Source organism: Bombina bombina, chromosome 4 (assembly GCF_027579735.1).
Source record: "Bombina bombina isolate aBomBom1 chromosome 4, aBomBom1.pri, whole genome shotgun sequence".
Lineage (NCBI taxonomy): Eukaryota > Metazoa > Chordata > Amphibia > Anura > Bombinatoridae > Bombina > Bombina bombina.
In genome coordinates, this window is record NC_069502.1 from 16352160 (window position 1) to 16369659 (window position 17500).

The 17500-nt window shown below is 38.0% G+C and overlaps 1 protein-coding gene across 1 annotated transcript in view; it reads right to left on the bottom strand.

Moving 5' to 3' along the window:
- Positions 1-17500, bottom strand: part of CGREF1 (cell growth regulator with EF-hand domain 1) — a 206189-nt gene that overhangs the window by 72058 nt on the left and 116631 nt on the right. The window contains exon 6 of the mRNA XM_053709406.1: positions 887-1011. Coding sequence (XP_053565381.1) covers positions 887-1011 — 125 coding nt within the window. The remainder of the gene's footprint in view (positions 1-886; positions 1012-17500) is intronic.

Here is a 17500-nt window from a genome sequence, read left to right on the forward strand (position 1 = left end):
AGAGTATATAGCAGACAGCTAAACCAGTACTGAAACATATCAGCAGAGGTAATGGTACAAAAGTATATAGCAGACAGCTAAACCAGTACTGAAACATATCAGCAGAAGTAATGGTACAAGAGTATATAGCAGACAGATAAACCAGTACTGAAACATATCAGCAGAGGTAATGGTACAAGAGTATATAGCAGACAGCTAAACCAGTACAGATACATATCAGCAGAGGTAATGGTACAAGAGTATATAGCAGACAGCTAAACCAGTACTGAAACATATCAGCAGAGGTAATGGTACAAGAGTATATAGCAGACAGCTAAACCAGTACTGAAACATATCAGCAGAGGTAATGGTAGAGGAGTATATTGTCGATCTATAAAGGGAGGCAGCAGATGAATCCCTGTGACTGATTACAAAGAGCCTCATGAATAGATTTCCCATAGGTGACAAAATGACATCATCAGGCAATACTCCCTTCACATCCCTCAAACACTGCACTTATAGAATAACTGGACTACAATATGCTGCACCTATCACAGAAGAAATCAAGCACAACTTGCTTCACCACCTCCTAAGGAAGCAAAGTTTGTAAAACTGAGATGTGAGTGAGGCAGGAGGCTTATTTAGAGGCATTTGAGGTTTGGGAAACTTTGTCTCCTCCTAATAGGAATGTATATCCCATAAGTAACAAGCTCGTGGACTCTCGCCACCTATATGAAAGAAACACAAAACCGATAAAACACAAAGCGATAAAACACAAAGCGATAAAGCAAAAAAAACAATAAAACACCATTAAAGCACCAGCAGATCAGTAAAGTATTCTCACTAAATAATACATTTATATGAACCTCATTGTGATTCTTTGTAACCCCCCACCCTTTATAGTTACTTGTTCCACAGAAGCTTTGCTCTGGAGATTCTGCGCCAGGATCCCACGCAGCAGCTGAATTAGTTCCAGACCGTCAAGATGACCACTTTTGTCGTAGTCATGAATCAGGAAAAGATGGAGGATGGCTGAGCGCAATAACAAATAGTTACACATCAGAAACTGAAGCCTCTTGTGACATAATGAATTAGTGCTAATTTGCTTAAACCTCCTGACTGGTGTATATAGGTGCATGTATAGCTATCTACTGTATGCATTTATTATATACATACATATATAGTACTGTATGCATTTATTTATTATATACATACATATACAGTACTGTATGCATTTATTTATTATATACATACATATACAGTACTGTATGCATTTATTATATACATACTTATACAGTACTGTATGCATTTATTATATACATACATATACAGTACTGTATGCATTTATTATATACATACATATACAGAACTGTATGAATGTATTTATTATATACATACATATACAGTACTGTATGCATTTATTATATACATACATATACAGTACTGTATGCATTTATTATATACATACATATACAGTACTGTATGAATTTATTTATTATATACATACATATACAGTACTGTATGAATTTATTTATTATATACATACATATACAGTACTGTATGCATTTATTATATACATACATATACAGTACTGTATGCATTTATTATATACATACATATACAGTACTGTATGCATTTATTTATTATATACATACATATACAGTACTGTATGCATTTATTTATTATATACATACATATACAGTACTGTATGCATTTATTATATACATACATATACAGTACTGTATGAATTTATTTATTATATACATACATATACAGTACTGTATGCATTTATTTATTATATACATACATATACAGTACTGTATGCATTTATTATATACATACATATACAGTACTGTATGCATTTATTATATACATACATATACAGTAGTGTATGCATTTATTTATTATATACATACATATACAGTACTGTATGCATTTATTTATTATATACATACATATACAGTACTGTATGCATTTATTATATACATACATATACAGTAGTGTATGCATTTATTTATTATATACCTACATATACAGTACTGTATGCATTTATTTATTATATACAGACATATACAGTAGTGTATGCATTTATTTATTATATACAGACATATACAGTAGTGTATGCATTTATTTATTATATACAGACATATACAGTAGTGTATGCATTTATTTATTATATACATACATATATAGTACTGTATGCATTTATTTATTATATACATACATATACAGTACTGTATGCATTTATTTATTATATACATACATATACAGTACTGTGCAAAAGTCTTACGCCACCATTAGATTTGTTGTTTTAGCAAACTTTAATGAACATCCATATTTATTTATGGTCTTCTTGTTAAGATACAAACATGAAATACACAAAATATAAAAAAACCCACAAACTTTAAGAACAAAATGGCTTCTTCAGGCAAAAGTCAGTGTTTAGTGTGACCTCCCTTAGCGCTAAGCGCATCATGAATTCTTGGGGAGACTGAAGTAATCTTTTGGTGGTATTATATTATTCCAGGCTTCCTTCAGCACTTCCTAGAGTTCTTCTTTAGATTTAGTTTGTTTTATTTCTCTCTCTGTCCAGCTGTTTCTCTACAAAAAGGATTTCACTGCATTAGCAATGTGCTTCGGATCATGCTGAAAAATAAAACCATTCCCAATCCGGCACAGGGGTGGAACTAACGGTGCTGAGCGCAATAACAAATAGTTACACATCAGAAACTGAAGCCTCTTGTGACATAATGAATTAGTGCTAATTTGCTTAAACCTCCTGACTGGTGTATATAGGTGCATGTATAGCTATCTACTGTATGCATTTATTATATACATACATATATAGTACTGTATGCATTTATTTATTATATACATACATATACAGTACTGTATGCATTTATTTATTATATACATACAGATACAGTACTGTATGCATTTATTTATTATATACATACATATACAGTACTGTATGCATTTATTATATACATACATATACAGTACTGTATGCATTTATTATATACATACATATACAGTACTGTATGCATTTATTTATTATATACATACATATACAGTACTGTATGAATGTATTTATTATATGCATACATATACAGTACTGTATGCATTTATTATATACATACATATACAGTACTGTATGCATTTATTATATACATACATATACAGTACTGTATGAATTTATTATATACATACATATACAGTACTGTATGAATTTATTTATTATATACATACATATACAGTACTGTATGCATTTATTTATTATATACATACATATACAGTACTGTATGCATTTATTATATACATACATATACAGTAGTGTATGCATTTATTTATTATATACATACATATACAGTACTGTATGCATTTATTTATTATATACATACATATACAGTACTGTATGCATTTATTATATACATACATATACAGTACTGTATGCATTTATTATATACATACATATACAGTACTGTATGCATTTATTTATTATATACATACATATACAGTACTGTATGCATTTATTATATACATACATATACAGTAGTGTATGCATTTATTTATTATATACATACATATACAGTACTGTATGCATTTATTTATTATATACATACATATACAGTACTGTATGCATTTATTATATACATACATATACAGTAGTGTATGCATTTATTTATTATATACCTACATATACAGTACTGTATGCATTTATTTATTATATACAGACATATACAGTAGTGTATGCATTTATTTATTATATACAGACATATACAGTAGTGTATGCATTTATTTATTATATACATACATATATAGTACTGTATGCATTTATTTATTATATACATACATATACAGTACTGTATGCATTTATTTATTATATACATACATATACAGTACTGTGCAAAAGTCTTACGCCACCATTAGATTTGTTGTTTTAGCAAACTTTAATGAACATCCATATTTATTTATGGTCTTCTTGTTAAGATACAAACATGAAATACACAAAATATAAAAAAAAAACACAAACTTTAAGAACAAAATGGCTTCTTCAGGCAAAAGTCAGTGTTTAGTGTGACCTCCCTTAGCGCTAAGCGCATCATGAATTCTTGGGGAGACTGAAGTAATCTTTTGGTGGTATTATATTATTCCAGGCTTCCTTCAGCACTTCCTAGAGTTCTTCTTTAGATTTAGTTTGTTTTATTTCTCTCTCTGTCCAGCTGTTTCTCTACAAAAAGGATTTCACTGCATTAGCAATGTGCTTTGGATCATGCTGAAAAATAAAACCATTCCCAATCCGGCACAGGGGTGGAACTAACGGTGAAGCAAAGTACGTGACTGCGACCAGTCCCAGGAGGTCCCCCTCAGTGGGGGCCAGATTCAGCACATGAAAAAGTTTTGTTTTATTTTTTAAAACAATTTTGGGGCACTTTGCAGGGGGCAGCACTTGAATGAGTCTATCACTGTTATAGCTCACCAGGCCGCTCCATTCCTGTCCGATCTCTCCCGAGCTTGAAGCAGGCAGCAGTGCAGTGCTATTTGAATCAGAATCATGCACAAGGGGGAGGCGCAGCAATTTACTGTCACCCGGCCAGCACCGTCCTCTCCAGGACACCTTATTGCTGTATAGAAGCCTGGGCAGTCAGTGGTTAGTAGTGCAGCTAACGTGTAAAATGTTAATATAAGTTTTAGTAGGAAGAAATGCCAGGGGCATAACCTTGCTGATGCAAAAGTATGATTTTATGCCTGTCAAATTCTGTATTCTTTGGCATTTTGAATGGAATGATGTGATTGAAAGTTGCTCTTCTTAGCAAGCTTCCAATGAATTAAACTCATACCACATGTGCATGTCTTGCACAAACCTGATGTAATTGAACTTTTTCACAGCAGTCATTTTGACATGAAATAGTAGGACAAAAACAGGTGTTAGCAATGACATTAATTAGGGTTCCATTCCATTTAGGTTTATGAGAGCCAGGTTCCTGCAGTGCTATTGCTCAAGCGTAAGGGGATGTGACACTAAATACTTGCCACTTTAGCCTATAGAAGCTGTTTTTTCTGATTTTTTCAATTTTTTTAATACTGCATACAAAATATCCTGTTTTCTGGTTGTATTCTTATAAAGAGACTGAAAAATAATTATATAAGGTCATTATACCATTACTAAAACGACAAATCTAATGGTCGCCTAAGACTTTTGCACACATATACACACTGTATATATATATATAAAACAAAATAACAAGTGTATTGCATTGAGCAATGATACTTTTTTATTGGACTAACTATACATTTATAAGTTGATAAGCTTTCGGAAGAATTCTTTTCTTTTTCTGAAGCAATTTACTGACCAATTAAATTGAATTTACAGATAAAGAGCCCTACTTATCAAGCCGTCAACCGCAAATACGCTGGAATGCCTGATTACCCTTATTTATCAAACCCTACAGACCGGCAAAAGTAGAAATTTGTGACGTAACATACGATCCGCCGGTCTCAGTCCGACACAGATCGATGCTTACGTCACTACAGATGTTCAGAATGCAAATTTGGCACTATCTGACTACTTTTGCTAGTTAACAAACTACTACCAGGTACGCTCGCCACTATTCCGGCCCAGCGTACCTGCTTTTCAATCCGCCGCCCTGGAGGCGGCAGATGCCATAGGAATCAATGGGAGTCTGAAAGCAACGAAAGCTTATGTTCGCTGCTGCCCGATATCCCATTGGTTCATATGGTAGAATGAAAGTTATGTTTACACCTAACATGTACCCCGAGTGTAAACATCCCTAATCTGCCGCCCCCGACACCGCCGCCACCTACATAATTTTATTAACCCCTACTCTTCCTCCCCGACACCGCCGCCATCTACATAAAGATATTAACCCCTATTCCGCCGTTCCCGGAGCCCACAGCAACTAAATAAATGTATTAACCCCTAAACCTAACCCGCTAACTTTATATTAAATATTAACTCATCCCTATCTTATAATAAATTTAAACTTACCTTTAGATTTAAATTAAACTATATTAAACTAATAATTAACCTACCCTAATTATTATACTAAATTAAATTAAACTATATTAAACTAATAATTAATCTACCCTAACTGTTATACTAAAATTACATTAAACTACAAATTAAATTAACTATATTATATATTTAAACACCTAACCCTACTCAAATAATTTAAATCTACTATTAAAAATTACAAAGTTACAAAAAACTAACAACTAAGTTACAAAAAATGACAAACACTAAGTTACACAAAATAAAATATAAATTATCAAAGATTTAAACTAATTACACCTAATCTAAGGGCCCTATGAAAATAAAAAAGCCCCCCCCCCAAAATAAAAAAAAACCCTAACCTACAATAAACTACCAATAGCCCTTAAAAGGGCCTTTTGCGGGACATTGCCCCAAAGAAATCAGCTCTTTTACCTGTAAATAAAAATACAAATTCCCCCCCTACATTAAAACCTACCACCCACACAACCAACCCCACCAAATAAAAACCTAACTAAAAATCCTAAGATCCCCATTGCCCTGAAAAGGGCATTTGTATGGGCATTGCCCTTAAAAGGGCATTTAGCTCTTTTTCAAAAGCCCAAACCATAATCTAAAAATAAAACCCACCCAATAAACGCTTAAAAAACCTAACACTAACCCCCGAAGATCCACTTACAGTTTCTGAAGAGCCGACATCCATCCTCAACGAAGCGGCAGAAGTCCTCATCGAAGCCGGTAGAAGTCCTCATCGAAGCCGGTAGAAGTCTTCATCCAAGCCCGCAGAAGTCTTCACCCACACAGCATCTTCTATCTTCATCCATCGCAGAGCGGCTCCATCTTCAAGACATCCGACGCGGAACATCCTCTTCTTATGATGTCTTCTTCGGAATGAAGGTTCCTTTAAATGACGTCATCCAAGATGGCGTCCCTTAGATTCCGATTGGCTGATAGAATTCTATCAGCCAATCGGAATTAAGGTTGAAAAAATCCTATTGGCTATTGCAATCAGCCAATAGGATTGAGCTTTCATCCTATTGGTTGATCCAATAAGCCAAAAGGATTGAGCTTGCATTCTATTGGCTATTCCAATCAGCCAATAGAATGTGAGCTCAATCCTATTACTGTTTGTATTTTTTATTTACAGGTAAAGGAGCTGATTTCTTTGGGGCAATGCCCCACAAAAGGCCCTTTTAAGGGCCATTGGTAATTTATTGTAAGTTAGGGTTTTATTTATTCTGGGGGGCTTTTTTATTTTCATAGGAATCTTAGATTAGGTATAATTAGTTTAAATTCTTTGATAATTTCTTTTTTATTTTGTGTAACTTAGTGTTTATTTTTTTTGTAACTTAGTGTTTGTTATTTTTTGTAACTTAGTTGTTAGTTTTTTGTAACTTTGTAATTTTTAGTGTAGATTTAAATTATTTGAGTAGGGTTAGGTGTTTAAAAATATAATATAGTTAATTTAATTTGTAGTTTAATGTCATTTAGTATAACAGTTAGGGTAGACTAATTATTAGTTTAATATAGTTTATTTTTATTCTAAAGGTGAGTTTAAATTTATTATAAGATAGGGATGATTTAATATTTAATATAAAGTTAGCGGGTTGTTAGGTTTAGGGGTTAATAGGTTAATTTAGTTTATGAGGGGGGCTGGCGGTTTAGGGGTTGATAGGTTTACTAAGTGCTAGTGATATGGGAGGCCAGGGGTTTAGGGGTTAATAACTTTATTTAGTTGCAGTGGGCTCCGGGAGCGGCGGGATAGGGGTTAATAACATAATGTAGGTGGTGGCGGTGTAGGGGGCGGCAGTGTAGGGGGTGGCAGATTAGGGGTTAATAACAATGTAGGTGGCGGCGGGGTCCGGGAGCGGCGGGATAGGGGTTAATAAGTTTTTTTAGAGTTGCGGCGGTGTCAGGGAGCAGCGGGATAGGGGTTAATAACTTTATTTAGTTGCAGTGGGGTCGGGGAGTGGCGGGATAGGGGTTAATAAGTTTAGTATAGTGGCGGTGTTTAATGACAGTATACAACTAAAGCTGTGAAAAAGCTGAATAGCAGCGAGATTGATGACTGTTAGTTAACAACTGCTCATCACCCCGTACTTGGTGAGTGGCTTTTTGACAGCTTTTTTGTTAAATATGGAGAGCGTATTCAGGTCCGCGGCCGCGATTTTAGGCGAGCGTATTGGTGCCGTCGAATGCAAGTAAGTTGACGGCTTGATAAGTAGGCCTCTATATCTTAAAACACAGAATGGCTAAAAAAGACAGAAAGTGATAGAGGTCTGAGTGCAGGGAGAGGAGGGGGTGTTGGTAAAATCATGGGGGGGGGGCTTAGGTGACAGAGGCAGACAGTGTCCAGTGTAGGAGAACAGACAGGGGAAATATAGACCCAGATTATAAATTGTGTGGCACTGCTATTCCGCTAGCGTTATAGCCTATACAGCAACAATCCATTCTGCAATCAAAGACCAGTAATTATGGATTTTGCGAAGCAAAAATGTTTCACAAAACTCATAAAAAACATTATACAAAGTAAACTAACACCCATAAACTACCTATTAACCACTAAACCGCCGGCCGCCCACATCGCAACAAACTAAATTAAACTATTAACCCCTAAACCGCCGGCCGCACACATCGCAGCAAACTAAATTAAACTATTAACCACTAAACCGCCGGCCGCCCACATCACAACAAACTAAATTAAACTATTAACCCCTAAACCGCCTGCCGCACACATCGCAACAAACTAAATTAAACTATTAACCACTAAACCGCCGGCCGCCCACATCGCAACAAACTAAATTAAACTATTAACCCCTAAACCGCCGGCCGCCCACATCGCAACAAACTAAATTAAACTATTAACCCCTAAACCGCCGGCCGCCCACATCGCAACAAACTAAATTAAACTATTAACCCCTAAACCTAACCCCCTTTAAATTAAAGTTACAATATAACTACTTTAAAACAAATAAAAGCTTACCCGTGAAATAAAAAACCTAAGCTTAAAACTATAAATAAACCTAACATTACAAAAAATAACAATCTAAGATTACAGAAAACAAAATTATCCACACAAAAAAAATAAACCTAATCTAATACCCCTATAAAAACAAAAAAGCCACCCCAAAATAAACCCCCCACTAATCTAACACTAAACTACTAATAGCCCTTAAAAGGGCCTTTTGTGGGGCATTGCCCTAAGTTTAACTGCTCCTTTACTTAAAAAAATAAATACGAAGTCCCCCCTAACAGTAGAACACCCAACCCTCCAAAATAAAAAAAAGACCTAACTATAAAAAAACCTAAAGGGGCATTTGTATGGGCATTGTCCTTTAAAAGGCAATCAGCTCTTTTAGTGCCCATTAAAAAAAAAAAAGCCCTAATCTAAAAAAAAAAACCCCACCAAAAAAACAAACACCTTACACTAACCCTGAAATAGGTACTCACCATTCCTGAAGTCCGGTGGTTAAGGTGTTCTTCCAGGTGGCGCCATCTTCAATCTTCATCCAGATGTGGCGGAGGTGAGTCGGCGCGGAGCAGAGATATCATGCAATCGTCCACCGCACACTGAACCTTGCATTCATATTGGCTGAAAATGTTCTAATCAGCTAATAGGATTTAAGCAGCTCTCATTCTATTGGCTGATTTGAAATTTTCAGCCAATAGGAAAGCAAGATACCCCAATATAAAAACGGGTACCTCACATTGAATCTTCAGTGTGCAGCGGACGATCACATGAAGAGGAGCCTCCACGTCGGATGACCACGCCGCCGCTGATCCGTCTCCGCCCCGCGCTGCCTCAGCTCTGCGACACCTGAAGAATTGAAGATGACACCGCCTGGAAGACCTTCACCGCCGGACTTCAGGAATGGCGAGTACCTATTTCAGGGTTAGTGTTCATTTTTTGTTGTTTTTATTTTTTTTAAGATTAGGGCTTTTTATTTTTTTTAATGGGCACTAAAAGAGCTGATTGTCATTTTAAGGGCCATTCCCATACAAATTCCCCTTTAGGGGCAATTGGTAGATTAGTTTGTTTATAGTTAGGTCTCCTTAGGGCAATGCCCATACAAATTCCTCTTTAGGGGCAATGGGTAGATTAGTGTTTTTATAGTTAGGTCTTCTTAGGGCAATGTAAGAGAATGGTGTAGTGGCCAAGCGCTAAGACAATCCCTAAGCTGAATACAAATAAAGGGCCTAACCAACCCCCAAAGGAAAGAACTAGTATGAAATAATATGTACAGCGCCAATAGAGGCTAAGGGATAAATATAAACACTAAAAAATGAGATGTGGGCTAAAATGATTTAATACAAATGATAGAATGGTATTTTAATACAAATGAATAAAAACAATAATATAAGTTAAATGTGTATAAAATCCCTATAATAAAACTTGCGTAAAATAACAGTTAGGTCATGGATCCATGGGTAATATGATGAGAGAATATGAAATAATAATAATGTAAACTCCACGTGTAAGTGCGAATAGACAGATAAGTAGATGAATAAGTGAACACGTGTGCGAAGTGTTGTTACAGCATAGGTGAGCAGTTAACAGCCGAATGTGATAATGAAGATATGAACAGTGTATACATATACAGGAAAAAACAATCCAAAAAGTAATAATCAAAAAATAATAATAACTGAACAGTCCTGATGAAAGCACTGCAGTGCAAAAAGGGAACAAAAAATGATGATAATCACAAGTAAGTTAATACCAATGAGTGAAAAAATGTGGGAAAAAAGAGATGAGGTGACACAGTGATGTGAAAAAAATATAAAAATGGAAAAAATAAGATTAAAAATCCGGTGAAAAAACGAAAAAACAAAAGTGATGTTCAACAAATGTTAATAAAGATCAAAAAAGAGCAAAAAATGTGTTGTAATCCAAATGAAATGACAGTAAAATAGAAATAGAATCACATAGAAGAACCTTGAATCCTGAGGGGGAAAGTTCCCAGGTGAATCCTGACAGCGGTCAGCTCCTTATCCAATGTCCTAGAAATGTCCCTGTAAGAAAAGGATTAACATAGCGTAACAAGTCCTTAGAATAGTTAGAATCTTAAAATGATGCTTACCAACAGGTCTACGCGTTTCGGCCCCAAAAAAGGCCTTTATCAAGACTGCTGGATTGGTAAGCTGAGAGGCTTTAAATAACAGTATCACTTAAGTGACCGGATGTAGCTCTGAGGTGCACTTCCGGTTTCGCCACAGGAAAAAAGTGTTTAACATGTGTAAAATATGTATAAAATATGTCACTCAGAAATAAAATTGTCCTATATTTTATTCCTCAAATTTATATATATGTATTTGTTTAAAAATCGCCACTTGAATGTCCTTAGGCTCAGTGTATCTTAAGCATCCATAGTCGTGATGTCACTTCCGGTTTGCCGGGATAAACTTTTTATAGCTGATCTTATGTTTTAATAGCCTAAAGTAATGAGCTTGAATTAGAAGATGTAATTTAAGGTTTGTTTTTAATATATTTGTATGTTGAGGCTCGATCAGACTATACTTTTATGGTGACGATTTTGCAGGGATTTGATTGGTCGTGACATCACGACCCGGATTCCTATGATCCTATTGGTGTTAGAAAAAGGTGTGTGGATAATAGCCCTCCTGATTGGGTGCTAAACGCTGAGATGTCAAAATAGTTGTTTAGCGAAGGGGGGAGAGATTTTTTAAATGGCAGAGGAGATTTAGATGATAAAGATACCTATTTCATAATAAGAACAGCTTGAAAAATGATTAGAGTTATGTTTTATTAGAGAGGCATATGATTAGGGATATCACTCATCACTATGTACACACACACTGGAGAAGATATGTAAACTACATCTCCCTATTATGTACGACTCGTGCGATGACTCATAATCATACACAAACATACTGGAGAAGGCATATAAATCATCTCTAATAAAACATAACTCTAATCATTTTTCAAGCTGTTCTTATTATGAAATTGGTATCTTTATCATCTAAATCTCCTCTGCCATTTAAAAAATCTCTCCCCCCTTCGCTAAACAACTATTTTGACATCTCAGCGTTTAACACCCAATCAGGAGGGCTATTATCCACACACCTTTTTCTAACACCAATAGGATCATAGGAATCCGGGTCGTGATGTCACGACCAATCAAATCCCTGCAAAATCGTCACCATAAAAGTATAGTCTGATCGAGCCTCAACATACAAATATATTAAAAACAAACCTTAAATTACATCTTCTAATTCAAGCTCATTACTTTAGGCTATTAAAACATAAGATCAGCTATAAAAAGTTTATCCCGGCAAACCGGAAGTGACATCACGACTATGGATGCTTAAGATACACTGAGCCTAAGGACATTCAAGTGGCGATTTTTAAACAAATACATATATATAAATTTGAGGAATAAAATATAGGACAATTTTATTTCTGAGTGACATATTTTATACATATTTTACACATGTTAAACACTTTTTTCCTGTGGCGAAACCGGAAGTGCACCTCAGAGCTACATCCGGTCACTTAAGTGATACTGTTATTTAAAGCCTCTCAGCTTACCAATCCAGCAGTCTTGATAAAGGCCTTTTTTGGGGCCGAAACGCGTAGACCTGTTGGTAAGCATCATTTTAAGATTCTAACTATTCTAAGGACTTGTTACGCTATGTTAATCCTTTTCTTACAGGGACATTTCTAGGACATTGGATAAGGAGCTGACCGCTGTCAGGATTCACCTGGGAACTTTCCCCCTCAGGATTCAAGGTTCTTCTATGTGATTCTATTTCTATTTTACTGTCATTTCATTTGGATTACAACACATTTTTTGCTCTTTTTTGATCTTTATTAACATTTGTTGAACATCACTTTTGTTTTTTCGTTTTTTCACCGGATTTTTAATCTTATTTTTTCCATTTTTATATTTTTTTCACATCACTGTGTCACCTCATCTCTTTTTTCCCACATTTTTTCACTCATTGGTATTAACTTACTTGTGATTATCATCATTTTTTGTTCCCTTTTTGCACTGCAGTGCTTTCATCAGGACTGTTCAGTTATTATTATTTTTTGATTATTACTTTTTGGATTGTTTTTTCCTGTATATGTATACACTGTTCATATCTTCATTATCACATTCGGCTGTTAACTGCTCACCTATGCTGTAACAACACTTCGCACACGTGTTCACTTATTCATCTACTTATCTGTCTATTCGCACTTACACGTGGAGTTTACATTATTATTATTTCATATTCTCTCATCATATTACCCATGGATCCATGACCTAACTGTTATTTTACGCAAGTTTTATTATAGGGATTTTATACACATTTAACTTATATTATTGTTTTTATTCATTTGTATTAAAATACCATTCTATCATTTGTATTAAATCATTTTAGCCCACATCTCATTTTTTAGTGTTTATATTTACCCCTTAGCCTCTATTGGCGCTGTACATATTATTTCATACTACTTCTTAGGGCAATGCCCATACAAATTCCCCTTTAGGGGCAATGGGTAGATTAGTGTTTTTATAGTTAGGTCTTCTTAGGGCAATGCCCATACAAATTCCTCTTTAGGGGCAATGGGTAGATTAGTGTTTTTATAGTTAGGTCTTCTTAGGGCAATGCCCATACAAATTCCCCTTTAGGGGCAATGGGTAGATTAGTGTTTTTAATAGTTAGGTCTTCTTAGGGCAATGCCCATACAAATTCCTCTTTAGTGGCAATGGGTAGATTAGTTTTTTTAAAGTTAGGTCTTCTTAGGACAGTGCCCTACAAAAGGCCCTTTCAAGGGCTATAGGTAGTTTAGTGTGGAGTGGATTTTTGTTATTATAGGGGTATTAGATTAGGTTTACATTTTTTATTTTGGATAATTTCGTTTATTATTTTCTGTAATCTTTCGTAGTGTTATTATTAATTATTAATTTTGTAATTTAGGTTTTTTATTTTTGGTATCTTTTATGGTTATAAAATTATATTGTTAGTTGTTTTTATTTATTTTAAGGTAGTTATAGTGTTACTTTAATTAATAGTTAGGGGGTGTTAGGTTTAGGGGTTAATAGTTTAATTTAGTTTGCCATGATGTGGGGGGCCGGCGGTTTAGAGGTTAATCGCTTTATTTAGTGTTGGCGATGTGGGGGTACGGTGGTTTAGAGGTTATTAGACTAGAAGTTTATGTTAGGGTGTTTTTTTTCTATAGACTTCAATAGGGAATGCTGTTACAAACTGCAATTTGTAACTGGCCCTTTAAATGGAAAATTGCCCTGCTTCCCTGGATTGTGGAGAAGCCTATTTGCCAGCCTCCTTCCTCATGACTATGGCCCCTGGAAGTTTGTGCCCCTGAAAACGTATTAACTTTTATTGGGTGTGTATGGCCCTTTAAGAACTGTCTGGGGACATATTGTGACTTTGGTGAACAATGCCCCTTTAAGACTATGTCCCCAGACCTGTAAAATAACTTGTCCCTGGCTTTCTCCCACTTGGTTCAGTAAATAGGGATTACTGAACCAAGTACAACACAGGCAGACCGTGTCTGCCAGAGTGTTCCACAGAAAGGGAGCACTGTTACAAAAGCATTAGTTTTCATTGTGTACCATTAAGTGCTATGTGACAGACCCTTCGGTCAGAACTGAAAGAGTTAACTTTGTTCAGCTTCAAGAAGCTATTTTCTAAGTACAAGTTTGCTGGCATCAGCTCTAATTAAGTTTAGTGATAAACATTCCCATTCTCTAATCACCTCCAGAGTCAGACTGCTAGTTGATAAGATGGACTACACTGTTTTCTTGTGTGTAACTTGTTATCTGCTGAAGTAATGTAATTCTATTGTGGCCTGTCAAAGGGCGTTGTCTCTCTATCTAAATGTACCAAATTTGATTGGGGATTTTATGCCTCCCCCTGAGAGTGTCCTTTTTGCATGTAACCTCAATAAAAACCAGGTTGGGTGTTCCAGCACCTCAGACCTCTTCTGACCCTCTAACTTGCAGCCTTGACTCATGTTTGTAGGGGACAGCTATAATCACTACAGGAATTGCTATGCTCTTCATACTCCCTTAGCTACTGAGCTCTTGTAAGAGCTCTTGTTCCTGATCCTGCTTCGCTCTACAGAAGGAAGAGGTTCACCTACTGGAGCCTGGTCATAGGTCCAGGGCGCAGAGCAGACGGCGAGATACCAGCCCAGCAGCGGTGGTTCGTAGAGTCTGCATTACTTATGGTGGCTATGCAGTAGTTATGGTGTCTACGGTGCTGATGATCCTTTGGTGAGCGCTAGGAGCATCCTTTTCTACGGTCCAACTTCCAGCCAGCCTGGAGGCAACCGTAACATTTGGTGGCAGCGGTGGGATGGCGTCCTAGCGCAAGGAGCAGCACCCCAACAGCACTGGTATGGTATGAGAGTTATCGAGGGCAACGCTAGCTACTGTGCAGTGTCCCTACCTACAGCAGCATGGAGCTGACAAGACACTGGTCAGAACCCTGTGAAGAGCACCTCAACCTGATCCGTCGCTATGAGGGCGCTGATTTCGTTCCAGAGGTAAAGAGGCGGCTAGTCCGATATGGTCCAGACCCTGCTCAGGAGGTAGTCAGTCGAATCATCCGGGAATTGGATACTGAGAACGAAGCGGCACGAGCCTTTGAGCGCCAACTGTGGAGTTTGGGGGTATGGACACCTGGTCTCCAGCGAGAAAGTGAGTTACAGGGAGCGGAGAGCAACGACCTCCCTCCCCAGCGGCAGCCTGAGTTACAGGGAGAGGAGAGCAGCAACCTCCCTCCCCAGCGGCAGTATACCGTGCAGAGGGAAGAGACAACCGGTCTCCTTCCCCAACCCCAACCAGAGATACCCGAGGCAGCAAGCCTCATAGACTGGTCCTGGGAGGACCCCCAGCAGGCAGGTGGTGATGGGACCGCAGTCTCTCTACCGGCCCTACAGGGATGCTGGACAGGCGGCCCAGATCCCCAGCGACAGACCCAGCTACAGGGAGGGGAGAGCATCGACCTCCCTCCCCAGCCGGAGTGTGCTTTCCAGGGAGAGGAGACAACCGGTCTCTCTCCCCAGCCGCAGCATGTTCCACAGGGAGCGGAGAGCATCGACCTCCCTTCCCAACGACCGCCGGAGTATCAGGAGGAGGAGGTAAGCCAATCTCCCCCTCCCCAGCTAACTCCTAACTTGGGCCCAGGGTTAACAGTGGAGATGTTAACCTGAAAACGTATTAACTTTTATTGGGTGAAAGAACTGAAAGAGTTAACTTTGTTCAGCTTCAAGAAGCTATTTTCTAAGTACAAGTTTGCTGGCATCAGCTCTAATTAAGTTTAGTGATAAACATTCCCATTCTCTAATCACCTCCAGAGTCAGACTGCTAGTTGATAAGACTGCATTGTTTTCTTGTGTGTAACTTGTTATCTGCTGAAGTAATGTAATTCTATTGTGGCCTGTCAAAGGGCGTTGTCTCTCTATCTAAATGTACCAAATTTGATTGGGGATTTTATGCCTCCCCCTGAGAGTGTCCTTTTTGCATGTAACCTCAATAAAAACCAGGCTGGGTGTTCCAGCACCTCAGACCTCTTCTGACCCTCTAACTTGCAGCCTTGACTCATGTTTGTAGGGGACAGCTATAATCACTACAGGGATTGCTATGCTCTTCATACTCCCTTAGCTACTGAGCTCTTGTAAGAGCTCTTGTTCCTGATCCTGCTTCGCTCTACAGAAGGAAGAGGTTCACCTACTGGAGCCTGGTCATAGGTCCAGGGCGCAGAGCAGACGGCGAGATACCAGCCCAGCAGCGGTGGTTTGTAGAGTCTGCATTACTTATGGTGGCTATGCAGTAGTTATGGTGTCTACGGTGCTGATGATCCTTTGGTGAGCGCTAGGAGCATCCTTTTCTACGGTCCAACTTCCAGCCAGCCTGGAGGCAACCGTAACATTTGGTGGCAGCGGTGGGATGGCATCCTAGCGCAAGGAGCAGCACCCCAACAGCACTGGTATCGTATGAGAGTTATCGAGGGCAACGCTAGCTACTGTGCAGTGTCCCTACCTACAGCAGCATGGAGCTGACAAGACACTGGTCAGAACCCTGTGAAGAGCACCTCAACCTGATCCGTCGCTATGAGGGCGCTGATCTCGTTCCAGAGGTAAAGAGGCGGCTAGTCCGATATGGTCCAGACCCTGCTCAGGAGGTAGTCAGTCGAATCATCCGGGAATTGGATACTGAGAACGAAGCGGCACGAGCCTTTGAGCGCCAACTGTGGAGTTTAGGGGTATGGACACCTGGTCTCCAGCGAGAAAGTGAGTTACAGGGAGCGGAGAGCAACGACCTCCCTCCCCAGCAGGCAGCCTGAGTTACAGGGAGAGGAGAGCAGCAACCTCCCTCCCCAGCGGCAGTATACCGTGCAGAGGGAAGAGACAACCGGTCTCCTTCCCCAACCCCAACCAGAGATACCCGAGGCAGCAGGCCTCATAGACTGGTCCTGGGAGGACCCCCAGCAGGCAGGTGGTGATGGGACCGCAGTCTCTCTACCGGCCCTACA